The 15,650-nt window shown below is 47.2% G+C and overlaps 1 protein-coding gene across 2 annotated transcripts in view; it reads right to left on the bottom strand.

Moving 5' to 3' along the window:
* TFCP2L1 (transcription factor CP2 like 1) overlaps positions 1-15,152 on the bottom strand; it is a 60,373-nt gene extending 45,221 nt beyond the window's left edge. Inside the window, exons 1-3 of one of the 2 annotated variants that reach the window (XM_025428958.3) lie at positions 14,992-15,150; positions 14,485-14,514; positions 11,512-11,663 (exon numbers count right to left, since the gene is read on the bottom strand). In XM_025428958.3, the coding sequence (XP_025284743.1) occupies positions 11,512-11,663; positions 14,485-14,514; positions 14,992-15,053 (244 nt within the window). In that variant the 5' untranslated portion in view covers positions 15,054-15,150. Of the gene's footprint in view, positions 1-11,511; positions 11,664-14,484; positions 14,515-14,991 lie in introns of both variants that reach the window. The other variant, XM_025428969.3, reaches the window with a different exon arrangement.
* Between the last annotated feature and the right edge of the window lie 498 nt (positions 15,153-15,650).

Below are 15,650 nucleotides of genomic sequence, written 5' to 3'. Positions count from 1 at the left end.
ACCTTGTCCCTCAGCCTCACTGATGATCTGTCCTGTTCATCAGGCACTTGTTTGGTTTAGGGGTAGCCCACAAGCTACTGGCCAGGGGCAGGGTACAGTGTTCTTGGGGCCAGGGAGAACTTGCTCATCACCACATAAATGTCCCTGGCTGCTGACCATGTGGCAGCCGTGCAACGCCCTGATGAGGCTGCCTTAATTATAGGCACAAGGATCAAGCCTATCTGGGTATCTCCTGGAAATTTTGGTATGCGCAGCTTTAATTGCTTTTGCAGTAAAAAGCCAAGGTACGATGCAGGAAAACAAGCTAGCCAAAAGATGTTCTGCCCAAGTTAAAGAATCTGTCAAGTAGGTGAGCAGATGAATGGCATTACAGTGGGAACACAACGCGGGGACTCAATCCCAGGACCCCAGGATCACGCCCTGAGCTGAAGGCAGACACTCAACTACTGAGCCACCAGGCGTCCCTGCTAGGGATTCTCTCTCACCCTCCCCTCTGCCCATCTCCTTCCCCTACCCCTACCCCCCATCGTCATGCACTTGTTCTGTCTCAAATAAATAAATAAATCTTAAAAAAAAAAAAAAAAAAGAGGGGCACATCATCCAAACTTTGGCTCCTGCGGGATGATGGTCAAAAACCTGGAGAAATCTACAGTGGATCAGGTCCTGTGAGGAAACTGCTCAGTGTGCTGGTAGTTGTGCAGACTGAGAGGAAGCTCAGTCATGGAAGATAAGTGGCTGAATTCAGGGTGGAAAAGTAGCTTTTTCCAAGTACCTCCTTTGTCCACTTGCAGCCCAGAGCAGCACCCAAGCTCATGTATTAAATTACTATAAATTAACTTTGTTTCTGATGCTTTAGCATCTGGGGCCTCAACGACCCCAGAGGCTGCCCTCCAACGCTAGATTATCAATGACTAGCCTTTGTGTGTGCCATTCATAAGCAAACCAACCAATCTAGAGATCGTGCCCCCAACCACTTCCTCCCAGGGCTTCTGCTCTCAGGCCACTATTCCCCTGCATGAACCACTCCAGGGCCACGTACCAGAGTAGGGTCGGGCCCCTAGGCCCCAGGACCAATCCTGAGCCTGTTTGCTCAGCCCTCGCCCATTCCTTCCCCTGGACACCATAAGGCTCCTGTCCAGGTTTTCCCCTCAATCTCTCTGCCTCCTGACCGGCTCCGGTGCTTCCCCACATAGCCGCCCCTGGTGGGGTGTGCCCTCTTCCTCTTGAGAACAGTGACCAACACGCTATCTTTCAATGGTAATTGTCTGCTTATCTGGTGGCCTCACAATGCCTGAAAAACAAGAAAACCTACATTTTAAATAGATCTGCACAGTCCCTGCATCATCAGACCCCCTTGGGAGCTGGAGGGGTTGGCTGTGAGGGAGGGACACAGGGGCAGATCAGATGCAGATTCACAGGAGCCATCTTCTAAACATCTGCAAGCACAGCGGGACATCTGAGGTGTCTTCTCTCTTTAAATTCATTCTGACTGAGGCCTATTTCATGTAAAGTGTTACTGAACTGATGCTGCATTGTTCTCATTTCTAAAACAGTGCTTCCAGAATATAGATGGTATTAACATAATTCTCTCCTTAAGATTTTATTCATTTATTTGAGAGAGAGACAGAGAGAAAAGAGAGAGGGAAAAGAGTGGGGGGGGGGGGCGTGCACAGAGGGAGAAGTAGACTCCCTGATGAGCAGAGAGCCCAATATGGGGCTCCAAACCAGGACCCTGGGATCATGACCAGAGCCCAACGCAGACGCTTAACCGACTGAGCCACCCAGGTGCCCCTAAGTATATTCTTTTTTTGTTTCCTAAGTATATTCTTATTAATATACCAATCCCAGTAAGTTGGATGCTCTGGAATTAGATTGTGTGTTATATGTTAACTTAATTAATTGGTCCACTCAAGTTTTATATAACTAGGAGACCTCTGAAGCATTAAAAACCATTTCTATATGCTGTGAGCTGAGATATACAATCTGTACAACTAACCTCATGTTCATTTCTAAATGTTCGTTGGTTTTAAAAACAAAGCAACAACAAAAACCAACATCCACACCCCCAGCTAACTTATTAGTATTTTATTAGTTTATTAATTCATAGATTAATCATGGGGAACTGACATCTGAGAAAACATTTCTTCCTTATTTTGTCTTTCTCTTTTTAACCTTTGCAACAAAGTTTATAAAATTCTTTGCTGAGAAAACATTTCTAAATTTTATGCACCCAAAATAAAGTATCCCTGCACAGCAAAAACAAATAAAAAACAGCAATAAATATTTCATTTAATTCTCAAAACCACACCCGAAGTGGGTGTTAGTCTTCCACAGAAAACACTGGCTGACAACAGGTTCAGTAAGCTGGGATATAGAGTAGAGAGAGCCAGAATCCGAACCTGGGTGTATCTAAATCAAAGATTCCTGGCTTTTTATCTGTCACCCAGTTTCTAAGAAAGGATAATTAATAGTGTCATCCAAACTGGTGTTGCCAAGAAGGGGAGACTTTTTTAAATTTAACACATGCTGGATATCTTTCATGGATAAACACAAGGATCTGCCCCATGCTTTTTCTGGCTGCATAGTGTTCTCCTATATGAATGTTCCATATTCAATCAGTTACTGTGGGACAATTATGATCTCTGCCCTAAAAGTAATAGAGGTGGATTCCTCCTTCATTTCTTACACACCAAAATGAATGCCAAAGTGCCAAAGACTTGGGAAAAAATATTTTTTAGAAACAGGTGTATAAATTAAAATCCTGAAGTAGAGAAGGCCTCTCCTATATGGGACCTGAAGTGACACACAAAAAGAATCAAGGCAAAATCCAAAAGTCTGATCCCATAAATATTTATGAAAACCTATACTGTGTAAGAGAAAAAGAACAAGCAAACAAATGAAAAAGGAATGAAATAAATGAAAACAGGGAAAAATAGTTTAAGATTTATTTATCTAGGGGGTGCCTGGGTGGCTCAGTCCATTTGTTTAAGCATCTGCCTTTGGCTCAAATCATGATCACAGATCCTGGAATCGAGCCCCATAAGTCAGGATCCCCACTCAGCAGAAAGTCTGCTTCTCCCTCCCCTCCCCTTCTCATGCACACACACACACACACACTCTCTCTCTCTAATGATTAAATAAAATCTTTTAAAAAAAGATTTATTTGAGAGGCCATGTGTGCACACAGGGGGAGGGGCAAAGGCAGAGGAAGAGAGAGAACCTCAAGCAGACTCTCTGCTGAGTGCAAAGCCCTACAAGGGGCTGGATCCTAGAACCCTGAGATCATGACCTGAGCTGAAATCAAGAGCTGGCTGCTTCTTACTGAACCACCAAGGCGTCCTTGGAAAAATATTTCTAACACATTATCCCAAATATGAAAAGAGCCTATACAACTAAATAAGGATAAAAATCCCACTCGAAAAGTGGGTATGGGCACCTGGGTGGCTCAGTGGTTGAGCATCTACCTTTGGCTTCAGGGCGTGATCCTGGGATTGAGTCCCACATTGGGCTCCCCATAGGGAGCCTGCTTCTCCCTCTGCCTATGTCTCTGCCTCTCTGTGTCTCTCATGAAGAAAGAAAAGAAAAAGAAAAAGAAAAAGAAAAAGAAAAAGAAAAAGAAAAAAAGAAAAGTAAAGAAAAGAAAGGTATATCACATGAAAAGCAAACAGAATATTAATAACCAAATAACATAAAAATTATATATATTCAGGGGCGCCTGGCTGGCTCAGTTGGTGGAGCAAGCAACTCTTGATCTTGGGGTTGTCAGTCTGAGCCCCATATTGGGTACAGAGATTACTTAAAAATAAAATCTTTTAAAAATATATGCATACATATATTCAATATCATCAGTGCAATAAAAATTATGAGAATACCTTATACTTTCCCCACTACTTTAAGGTTCTTAAGGTTAAAAGGTTTTGGCAAAGGTATAGAAAAACAGACATCATTCATTCATTCAAATAAGTCATGTGGGCAGCCCAGGTGGCTCAGCGGTTTAGCAGCGCCTCAGCCCAGGGTGTGATCCTGGGGACTCAGGATCTAGTCCCAGGTCAGGCTCCCTGCATGGAGCCTGTTTCTCCCTCTGCCTGTGTCTCTGCCTCTCTCTCTGTGTCTCTCATGAATAAATAAATAAAATCTTAAAAAATTAAAAATTAAAAAAACAAAGAAGTCATGTATGCCAGGCACTGAGCTGGGAATAGCAGAGAACAAAGTCTCTGCTTCAAGGACTTTATATTTCAGGTGTAGTAGAGAGAAGAAAGAGAAGAAAAGGCAGGAGGAAATAAATTATTTGATACTTATTTTTTGTAGAATTACAAATAAGTACACCTTCATCACAGGGCAACATGGTAATACCTATCAAAATGTTCTACTGGCAATTGTATTTCTCAGTATTTATCCCGCAGATATTCTCACTCTTGCTTAAGCCTAAGGTATGTGCACATGCAAGCTCACTGCAGTGCTGGGTATAATTCTGATAAGGAAAAAAAGAAAAAGACAAAGAGAAGAAAGGAGGAAACAAGCCTGATGTTCCTCAACAGAACAAATTATGGGACATCCACACAATGGATCATAATGTAACAAGTAAGGATCAACTTTTGTTTTTTTTATTTTTGTAATGTACCCACATGGAAAGACTGAATATTTTTGTTTGAGGGGAAAAGAGAGCAAATGGCTGAAAATAAGAATACGATCCCATTTCTCTTGAAAAGAAAGGGGCAGGGAGCACCTGGGTGGCTCAGTTGATTAAGCACCTGACTTCTGATTTCAGCTCAGATCACGATCTCAGGGTCATGAGATAGAGGCTGATGCAAGGCTCTGGGCTGAGCTTGGAGCCTGCTTAATATTCTCTCTCCCAGGTGCCTGGGTGGCTCAGTTGGTTAAGTGGCTGCCTTAGGATCAGGTCATGATCCCAGGGTCCTGGGATGGAGCCCTGAGTTGGGGGGGGGGGTCCCTGCTCAGCAGGGAGTCAGCTTCTCCCTCTTCCTCTGCCCCTTCCCCACCCCCCACCCGCACCGAGTCACTCATATGGGCATGCGCACCCTAAAAAAAGGGGGGGGAGGCACACATTTCTATTAAGTATGTATGCATGTATGTCTATATAATTAGACAGATGTAGGTTAATGTAGGAGTAAGAAAAATCTGTAAAAGTAGTTGCCAGACACTTGGGACTCACTTAATTCTCAAGGCAACACACCAATGAAACCATCCCGAATCTGAGGCTTCTGGAGTTTAAGTGACTTCCCTAGAGTAGAAGCTGGTAAAAAGGCAGCTGTCATTCTGTTCTGGTCTAGGAGCAGGAAGACAGGACTTCCCCACCCTCAGTTCTTATCTCTCTGGCCATTCCCTCAGGTCACCGTGGGTGGAGAGCAGGGGGGGTGGGGAGGAGGGCAACGGATTATGGTTTTGTTTTTTTTTTAATTTTTATTTATTTATGATAGTCACACAGAGAGAGAGAGAGAGAGGCAGAGACACAGGCAGAGGGAGAAGCAGGCTCCATGCACCAGGAGCCCGATGTGGGATTCGATCCTGGGTCTCCAGGATCGCGCCCTGGGCCAAAGGCAGGCGCTAAACTGCTGCGCCACCCAGGGATCCCGGATTATGGTTTTCTGTTCAAGGAGGCATTGTCTACCCCTCCATTCCTTCAGTGGTCTCCCTGACTATCCTCAGAGCTGCACTGGGAGTAACAGGTGGCAGGCACCGCTCCCAGAAACGCCCAGCCAGCCGAGAATACTGCCTCCTCATTATTACATCACACCACTCAACCACTCCCCAGGCTTGCCTAATTGCATGACACAGGAAAGTGGATTTCGCCTCTCTCAGCCTATCTGTAAAATGGGAATACCTTTTGAGAAAAGTATTCAAAGGGGTAGCAGAAAGTATTCGTAAATTCTACAGTGCCGAACAAAGGATCTCACTAAAGGCAGAGGTCCTTGCGCAAAGTTTTACTTCGCTCAGGATTCAAGCAAAGTAATCCTCAATAAAACAGCCCACCTCATTTAGGGAGGGGTCGGGTGACTTTTGTAATCAAAGTTAAAGATAGCATTTTAACAGCCTGTGTAGGAAATGTCTCCTCCAGGTTATGTCTATTATCTGGTTGTACAGTAAATGAAGAATAGAAATGTCCAGCAGGCCTTCTTGGCTTTAATCTGTCCACAGCTTGGACATCTTGCAGTTCTAAGAGATGCAGTTTTTAGTTCTAGCACCAACCTTGTATTAATCTTTGAATTAGGAAAAGGATCAAAACAGTAAAAAAAAAAAAAAACCTGAAAGTCCCAATTTGATAAACCTCGTTAACCTCCAAAATAGAATTGGGGTAAGAGTAGGGCAAAAAATAATAATAACATGAAGGTAAACAAGAATACTCTTTATTATTAATAATGGCCAATATGTGAGTGCTTTCTATGTGCCAGAACCATTTTCAGTGCTCTACAGGCGTTAACTTATTTTATCCACATGGTAGCATTTACTTTACAGAAATGTTATTTCCTCTATCTTACAAATGAGGAATGGAAGGTAAGAGGGTAAGGACTTGCCCAGGTGGCTGCCCAACAGTTCAGCCTCCTTAAGGCAGCTGGAGAACTTGGCAATCTGGTCTACCACTCCAGCCATAGCATTCACACTTTCCTTTGTATTCCCCAAACCTTAGTCATCCTAAACCACTCAGGGTTCTTCGGACAGGCAGTGTGCTTAACTGCAGCCCCATCCCACCCCTACACACACACACACACACACACACACACACACACTTCATTCTTGCCTTTGTTGGTGGCTTTTCTTTCTTCTCACTAAACCACCCTCTCCTTCCAAAGGACAGGAAGTTTCATTCCATGAATAAATGAAAAAGTAAGATTCCTGTAAGAATCCATTACTATATTTAAGATCCAAGTTCTTTGGAAGGAAATACTAAAAGGTACCTCTGTAACAAGCCATTCTTGCAAAGCTAAAGCTGTTCCTTAAGCTCCAAGCCAAAATTCCCCACACTGATTGCCTGGGGTTTTCTTTCCTCTCTTTTCCCTGAATCCTCCTCCCCCACTACACCCCTTCCTTCTGGCTCCAGCCTTCAAGAAAGATCCGGCCACTGACAAAAACGTTGATCTGGACTTTGCAGACCTCCATGTAATAGCTGTCCACCTATTCCTTAGGACTCCATGTCAGAGGAAGAGGACATACTTTGTTTTACAAATAATATTCACCATATATAAAATTAGCCATTGGTGATAAGACACCCATATGTAACACACTGGCTTGACACTGCTCTGAGAAATGAATATCCAATGGTTTAAATGTCTTTCAGACACAGCATCCCCCACCCCCACCCCATGTTTTCAGAGAACTTTAAAAACACCATTACAAGGAAAAAGATATGGCGTGGCCTCATAGAAATAGTACAACAGACATCATAGAAATGTAATAAACATCAAATACTATTAGCTAACTCTTCAATTAATCAAAAAGGTTTTAATGGATGTGTCAAAACTATTGTTTTTAACTGAATCAATAACCATTTGTCATATGACAGGGAAGTAGAGGCTACTTTATTTTTTTTTTATTTTTTTTTTTTATTTTTTTTTATTCATGATAGGCACACAGTGAGAGAGAGAGAGGCAGAGACACAGGCAGAGGGAGAAGCAGGCTCCATGCACTGGGAGCCCGATGTGGGATTCGATCCCGGATCTCCAGGATCGCGCCCTGGGCCAAAGGCAGGCGCCAAACCGCTGCGCCACCCAGGGATCCCTAGAGGCTACTTTAAATAAGACATGTTGGACACCTGGGTGGCTCAGTGGCTGAGCATCTGCCTTCGGCTCAGGGCGTGATCCCAGGGTCCTGGGATCAAGTCCCACATCAGGCTCCCTGTGGGGAGCCTGCTTCTCCCTCTGCCTCTCTCTGTGTCTCTCATGAATATATAAATAAAATCTTTTTTAAAAAATAATAAATAAGAGATGCTGAAAAAGATATTCAGTTCACCATTATTAATAACAGCAACAAAAAGGGAGGAAAAAAATAAAATGAAAAAATAAGTCATGCCTACTGTTCAATTTTCTGAATATCTATAGAACACCTACTTCAGTGTCAAGGCACTACGCTTAATGCTGGGGATACAATGTTTAAAGAAAAACAGACATGGCTCTGCCCTCATAGAGTTTCCACTCTATTACGGGAGACAGACATTACAATAATTACATTGCGTATTTTCTTCCAGCATTTATGCCATTATACTCTCCTAAATAACAAAAATAGTGAGATAATATGCAGACATTTTAAATGACAGTAAAGAGGCTCTAATAATGACAGAAAACGTTACTACAAGAATAGTATTTAATAAAACCAAGAAACAGTTTCATGAAGTATATAATCTCATCAATGTAAAAGGAAAGATATACAAAAGAGATTTAATGATAATAAAATCCATCTGTAATAATATATGATAGAGAATAGCTAAGAAAAATGATGAAAAGAACTTCTACGCTCAAATAGGGAAACCATTTCCAAGCCACAATGAGTAGCTCAATGTGAACTGGAGCAAGAACCAATGAATATCAGGGCAACAGGACAAATACCTGTATTTCTGGACTAATGCTCTAGAATACAGCTTAAATGTTTCAAAGCCACATTTTAATCCAGTGAGAGAAAGATCAGCTAGGCAATAACCAGTAAGTTAACTACTTAGAAAAATACATAAAGTTAGACCTTTAAAACATCAAAAATTCCAAATGCAATGTGACAGTATAAATCTCACTGGTAAAGCTAATATATATATATATATATATATATATATATATATTAATAATAATTCAAAATATCACTAAATAATTATTTAGTTCCCAAAAAATATTCCAAATGCATTGCAAGGTTGAAATTTAGAAACCATGAAATGAAATTTAGTGATCTCTATGTGATTTCAGGGTGAGCAGGCATTCTTAGAATCGAAGAAAAACTATTTCAAAAGACCGAGTTTACAATAAACATTTCAAATATATTCTCTCTCTCTCTCACACACACACACACACACACACAAAGACATAGATCCCACAGCATAAATACAGGTATCACACAATAAATATAGGTAAATGGCCAGCAACCAACATGGAAAAATGTTTGCAACAGATAGCAACTTAAAGATTGACAGTCTTCACATATGGTGTGCTCTTATAATCAATAAGATATAAGCATCCCAATAGAAAAATGTGTGAAGAACATGAACATAACTGATGGAGAAATTTAAAAGATCAAGAAACCTATTTTACAATATACAACCGCATGGCTACATACATGCTAGCTTATCATAACCACAATGACAAAAGTGCTGCTTTAAGTTCTAAGTTTCACTACTCAGATGAAGAGCCACAATGTCCACTATCAGAAAAGAAACAGTAAAATGTGCCCTGCTGGCTAGAGTATAAGCTGGGGCATTCTGCTGAGAAGGCAATTTGGCAAAAATGCATAGGAAGCCTTATTGTAACTCTCCATCCAATAATCCTACTTCAAAGGTAATTTATTATGTTTTTTAAACATCTCACACAAAGACAACAATTCAAAGCTAGGTGTCCATCCCATGAAACTGGTTAAAGCCATAGCCCTATTAACATGTGATACTATGTAACCATTACAAAAATTTAAGTTCTCAAAGCTTCTCGATGAAATACGAAAAGCTCATATTTCTAATAAATGAACGGGATCACAATTTTAAAAGACACATACACAAATATATGTGGAAATCGGGTTAGCAGTGGTCTTCAGGTGAAATCAGAAGAGATTTTCCTTTTCACTTTCTTCCTCATACGTGTCTAAATCATCCGAATTTTCTATAATGAGCATGTGCTATTTTAATAACCAGGAAAATGCAATTCAAAAAATATCTAAAGTAAATACACCAAACTGACACAGGATGGTAACGACCACAAGGCAACTCTTTTCCCCTCTGTTTTAACTTTTCTATACTGATCAAAGGAGACACGAAAAAGCCTAGTATGCCGATTGCCAAACGTGGTGCAAAGCTGGCTGACTGCAGGGGGCAGTGGTGGAGGGGAGGAGGAGGCGAGGCAGGCGGGAGGGCAGGGGCACCCCGGGGCCCCACACATCATTCACTCCTCAGCACCGCAGGACGGGGCAGGACGGACGGGGCGGGAACAAGACCAGCCTTGGGGCTCCGTGCTCTGTGCACGTCAGCCCGTTTCTTCAGGCTACCTTTAGGCAAAGAAGCAGAGGCCCAGGGAGGAAAGCAGAGCTACAGGGGTTGGAAGCACTTGATATTGTCTGAAAGAGAAAGAAAAACGGCCAGAGCCACGCCACAGACTAGCGCAGAGGCACGGAGGTATTCCTCCCACAGGCCACATCACCCGCTGTCAGGGCCTGAGTCGGGCGCCCCCTAACCCTGGCTTCGGCCCGGCACCCAGCTGAGCCACACAGCTCCCCTCGGAGAGCATCATGCCCTTCCACTGGACCATGTCAACCAGGGGGTACGGGGCGGCTTCCATCCGCAGGTGGACGTAGGGCCACTGCTAACTCTGAGCCGGTGCCCCAGCCCAGAAGCTGGCAAGCCGGCAGAGGACGGCCTGATGATCAGGCTGGATTTCCACCCTCCGTGGACTCTCCAAATTAAGGCCTCTCGGGTTCTACAGAAAGGAGGCAGCCCACGTAAGGCGAACTGCCACCACGTTGCAGCTCCCCCGCAATTCAGTGCAGCCCTACAGAAACCACCGTGCTCCCCCTGCCGCTCTGCTCTGCCCGTTTAAAAACACAGGGTCAATTAATCCCCTTGATGCCAGGGTGTCTACGAGGTGACCCAGGAAGGAAGTGCAATAAACACTTACACATGATCATACAGAAACCACGAAAACGCCATCAGTTAGGACACTGATCCACGTGTCCTGATAAAGGGAATCAGCAACCCAACAGCCATTATCATACCAGGCACTTTAAACAGCTGCATTCTTTTAAATGTCACAAAATTACACTTCTCAGTTTACGCAGGGAAACACCAACAGCCAGGCACAGAAAGGAAAGGCAGCTCCAAGTCGGTGTGAGGGAGTGCTAGCGTGGAGATGCAAAGTGCAAGGCCCTCCGCCCCACCCTGTGCCACCGCTCAGGGCTCAGGACAGGGTGGGCGGGCCTGTCGCCAGCGCCAGCGCCACCCCCATCCGGGGCTCCTGTCAGGCGCATGTGGAGCCCAGCCCCGGTGCTGCGTGGGGATGGGGACAGCAGACCTAGTATACATGAGGAGCCCCATCTCCGTCCAGGAAAGGCCGCCGGTCACGGTCACGGTCACGGTCACTAGTCACTCTAACCACGGCTAAGCACCGAGCCTCCGCCCCGTGGGGGGCCTGCACCAGAAACACGACCTCCAACCTCCGCTACCCACGGCCGGTGTGGGTAACCCGCTTTCCAGATGAAGATGCGGAGGCTCGGGGAGGGCACAGGGCAAGGAAGTGGACAGAACAGTCTGGGTCCCCGCCAACCCCACGGTGACCAGGTAAGGCGGCCCCGCTGCGGCCCCCGCGCTCCGGCCACTACCTTGGTTGAGATAGGTCAGAGTCTCCTCGTGCAGCTTCACGGCCGGGGACGTGGCGGCACACAACACGTACTGCAGCGGCGGCAGGCGGGCCTCGTTCTCGGGGGACAGCTGGGGCTCCTCTTGCTTGAAGATGGGCAGGGCGAGCACATCACTGCAACACAGGGGGGGGGCGGTCAGGAGCAGAGCCTCGGGGAGCCCGCGGGCAGAGACAGAGCCAAGACGGGGACAGGGACCCTGACTCGCGGGGGCCTCCAGGGCAACGCCGCATAGCACGCGACCTCACCTCCCGGTCACCCCCATACGCCCAGATGCTGATTTCAAACGGAGTCAACCAATCCTCCACGATTCTATCTTTCACTCAACGGCCCTCCAGAGAGTAAATCAAAGGAGGTAAAAATGCAAAGTTATCTAATATCTACAAATTACAGAGAAGAGAAATCTTCTCTGTGACAAGGGGACTGGCAGCAGGGGAGTGAACTTTAAATGTCACCTGGTTTCCAGCCCCAAGAGACTGCTCATTATGGGGTCTTGCTCTCAGCAGAAGAACCTGACCAAAACTTTTTCATTTTTTAAGTAAACCCTTCTTTCTATTCCTTGGTGGATTCTCAAACCAATTCAACCCTGTTCTCAGGCTCCGTAAACTATGCAAATGAAACTACATTTCACTCATCCAGGCTGAGACCACCCCAATCATCCAAAAGGGCCAGATGGCCCATAATCCTTATTTTAAGGATCATACTAAGATCTCCTAAATGCAAAAGGAGGAGAGAAGAAAACTTTGGTGTTTTTTGTTTTTTTTTTTAAGACTTCGGTTTTAATTCCGTTTTCTTATCCAAATGCAAAATAATCAAGATGTTCAGGGATTCGTTTCCTCCACCTCTGAACAAAACAAGCTTCTACCTCCAAAAACAATCAGCCTCATATCAGCCTAGGACTGGTCTCTAGATGTACTTTAAAAATGCCCTTACAAGGGAAAAAGAAATTCTTGAGAACATAAAGCGCCTGTGAGCAGGAGAGGTTCATTTAAGAACTCTGAATCCTAAGCAGCGTAGAGGCAGGTGCCCCAAAAATGCTAGTGCCCTTATCTTGATAATTTCCTCCCTGAAGATCCCAGGTTATGAGTCAGATCCACCGACCCCACTTCAGTGTATAAACAGCAGTCACTGGTACAATCTGTTCCTCATACAACACAATAAACGAGTAGTCTAAAACACAAACCAGGAACACACCCCAGTAATCCCAAACAATTCTTAGACGTTAAAGTCTGGTGGTATGGAGCACACCTGGAAACTCTCCTGTGTGGGGGCCTCCCTGGCCACTGTCCCCAGCCCAAAGACAAGAGGCACAGTGCTCTCTTGGTCCCTCCCCCCCGCCCCACACCTCACCTTCCTTTCACCACACCAACCCACACTCCCAGCCCAAATGGTTATCTAGGAACACAGGAGAAGCAGGCAGGTCTGCTCACCTGGGGATTGCATAATTCCATGTTTGCCCAGACTGTGTTAAGTTAATAATCCATGGGCTGCCTTTAAATTAAAATAAGAATGAAAGAAAGAGAGAGAAAAAGCAGGGGTGGTAAAAACCATCACTCAGCAGTAACTTGTGTCAAGCCTGGCATCCTTATTTGCCAAGAATAAAAGTCACAAGAACATCAAACAGAAAGGGGGAAGAAAGGAGTATAGGTTACTACCCTGGTAAGGTCAGACAGCTTGCAGAGGTTCTGTAGCATAAGGAGATGATGGAAAAGAAAATATAAAAACCAAGGAAAAGGAGAAGACTCTCACTCTGGAGTTGGGGGAGCCAGTAGCATATTCACTGACCCTCCACTTTGGCCTTCACTGAGGTCAGCTTCTAAAAGGGTGAAACCCCCAGCTTTCAAGATGTGAAAAAGAAAAGAAAAAAAAAAATGTTTGTTTTTTTTTTAAATAGCGTGGACTAAATGCTTCCTTATCCATGGTCCCTAAATGACCCCAGAAACCAATCTGGCTTTATGGCACCTTTCACCTCAATTTCCTCCCCACATCCCAAAACAATACCAAAATCCTAAAAAACTGTACCTGAGGAATTCCATAGACCAATTTCCATTTCAGAAGCAGGAGCACCTCCCATACAAGGAGAAAATTATCCCCTAATGGGATGACATTTTAAGTATCCAGGAAGTTTTAAAAACCCTCACATTCCACTCAAGGTCACCTTCAAACTCATTTTTAAGATAGGGCAACATATTTAACAGCCACAAGCTAAAATTTAGGCAAAACCCCAACCATAACCCCTCACACAGTACAATCTAAATGGACTCCAAAAATAAATAAATAAAGAAAGAAAGAAAGAAATGGGCTCCACTGTAGCATTTCACACAGGTAAGTGGGTAAATTTTCTGCAGAGACTAACATCTGCCCGGTGGACTTCTGACATCTCCCAGAGCAACGTCCCTCTGGTGACATTTCCATGGTCTGCAGGGAGGGCTACCGTGAGACTTCCTTGCAACACCTCCTACTACTCAGGCCCATGAATAAAAAACAGAAGCCACACCGGTTAAACCCAATCATTTCTTTGCTTCAGGCACGGTGATGTCTTCAGAGGATCAGTGGACACGCAGCGATCAGAAGCCGGGATTTCCAGATAACGCGCTGCTAAATCCGAGTGGGAACCTGGGGGGGGGGGGGGGGGGCTCGGGCCGGCTCAGCTTCAGGGTTATCAGGGCCAGCGAGCCCCTCCGCCCCACGATTCACTTTCTCTGAGCCCATACAAATGCCCTTTGGGTTAAATTAGGCACATTTCATCAACTGTGACTAGGATGGAAGTACAGACAGGCTAGAGCTGGTTCGGGCGGGTTCGGTGAACGACAGGACCGCCCGTTAGCGCCCGGCCGGCTGCGGGACGGGGAGAAACTCCTCCAGCAGCCGAAGCTAACGGGGCTCCCGCTTCCTCGGGGGGACGGGAATGAACTTTGAAAAACAAGCAGGACTTACTTTTCCCTTTGAAGAGCACTAGTCAAGTCCCTGCAGAGGAAGAAAGAGTCCATCAAGGGAGTAAACGTGCGCGCCCCAGGGTCCACGCCAGACCCCCGGAGGGCCGGGTGGGGGCCGCGCGTCCTCTCCGCGCCCCGCCCGCCCCGCCCCCGCTCTCCCCTCGCCCAAGGCCGCCCAAGGGCGCGGGGTCGGGGCCGCGGGCCAGACCCCCCCGCCACCCGCCCCCGCCCACGCAGGCGGACGGACGGACGGACGGACGCCGAGGCTGCGGCCAGCAGGTGCGCGCTCTCCGTCCGTCCGTCCGTCCATCCCGGGGCGGGACCCTGCGCGACGTCGCTCCCGGGCCCCGAGAGCCGCTCGCCAGGAGCCGGGGGGGGGGCGGGCGGGGGCGCTGGGGCCGGGGTCCTGCGGCCTCCGCCCGGCCCGGGAGCCCCGACGGCGCCCCGCCGCCCGCCCGCCCGGCCGGCGCAGCCTCACCGCAGCCCTCCTCACCGCAGCCCTCCTCACCGCAGGTAGCTGCCGGAGCTGTGCTGGTTGTAGTGCTCGGGCTGCGTGTGCCAGAACAGCATGGCTGCAGCTCCCCGCCCGCACCGCGCCCGCACCGCACCGCGCCCGCGACCCAGCGGCAGGCGCGCTACCCTCCCGCCCGCCGCCCGCCGTGCTCCGCGCCCCGCGCCCCGCGCCCGGCCCGGCCCGCGCCTTTATGGACGGCTCCGGGGCGGGGGCGGGGGCGGGGGCGGGGGCGGGGCCACGGCCGGGACCGCCCCAGAGCGCGGCGCGGCGGGGCCTCCGGGGGCGCGCACCTGGCCGAGCCGCGCGGGTGCGCCCTTCCCGGGAGCGAGCGCGCCTCCGGGCCGCGGGGCCGCGGGGCTGCGGGGCGGGCGGCTGGCGGCGGACCCGGCCCGGCCCGACCCCCTCCCTCCCCCGAGGGCGGGCCCGGGTGACCCTCGGCGCCTCCCCGACGGCCTCCGGCGCCCGGTCCGCGGCCCCGGGCGTGCACGTTAGGGACCCCGGGCCGGACGCTCTCCGCCCCTCTTACTTTGCTCTCGTTTTTCTCATCGCACTTTACACTCTCGGAAATCACAGTACTTTTTAGTTTTGTTTATTGATGGTCTTTTCCCCCAGAATGTAAGCTGCAACAGGGCAAGGCCTGGACTCTCAACTCA

Source organism: Canis lupus, chromosome 19 (assembly GCF_003254725.2).
Source record: "Canis lupus dingo isolate Sandy chromosome 19, ASM325472v2, whole genome shotgun sequence".
Taxonomy (NCBI): Eukaryota; Metazoa; Chordata; class Mammalia; order Carnivora; family Canidae; genus Canis; species Canis lupus.
The sequence above is the reverse complement of the archived record's forward strand: the minus strand, read 5'-3'. Positions and strand labels throughout refer to the sequence as shown.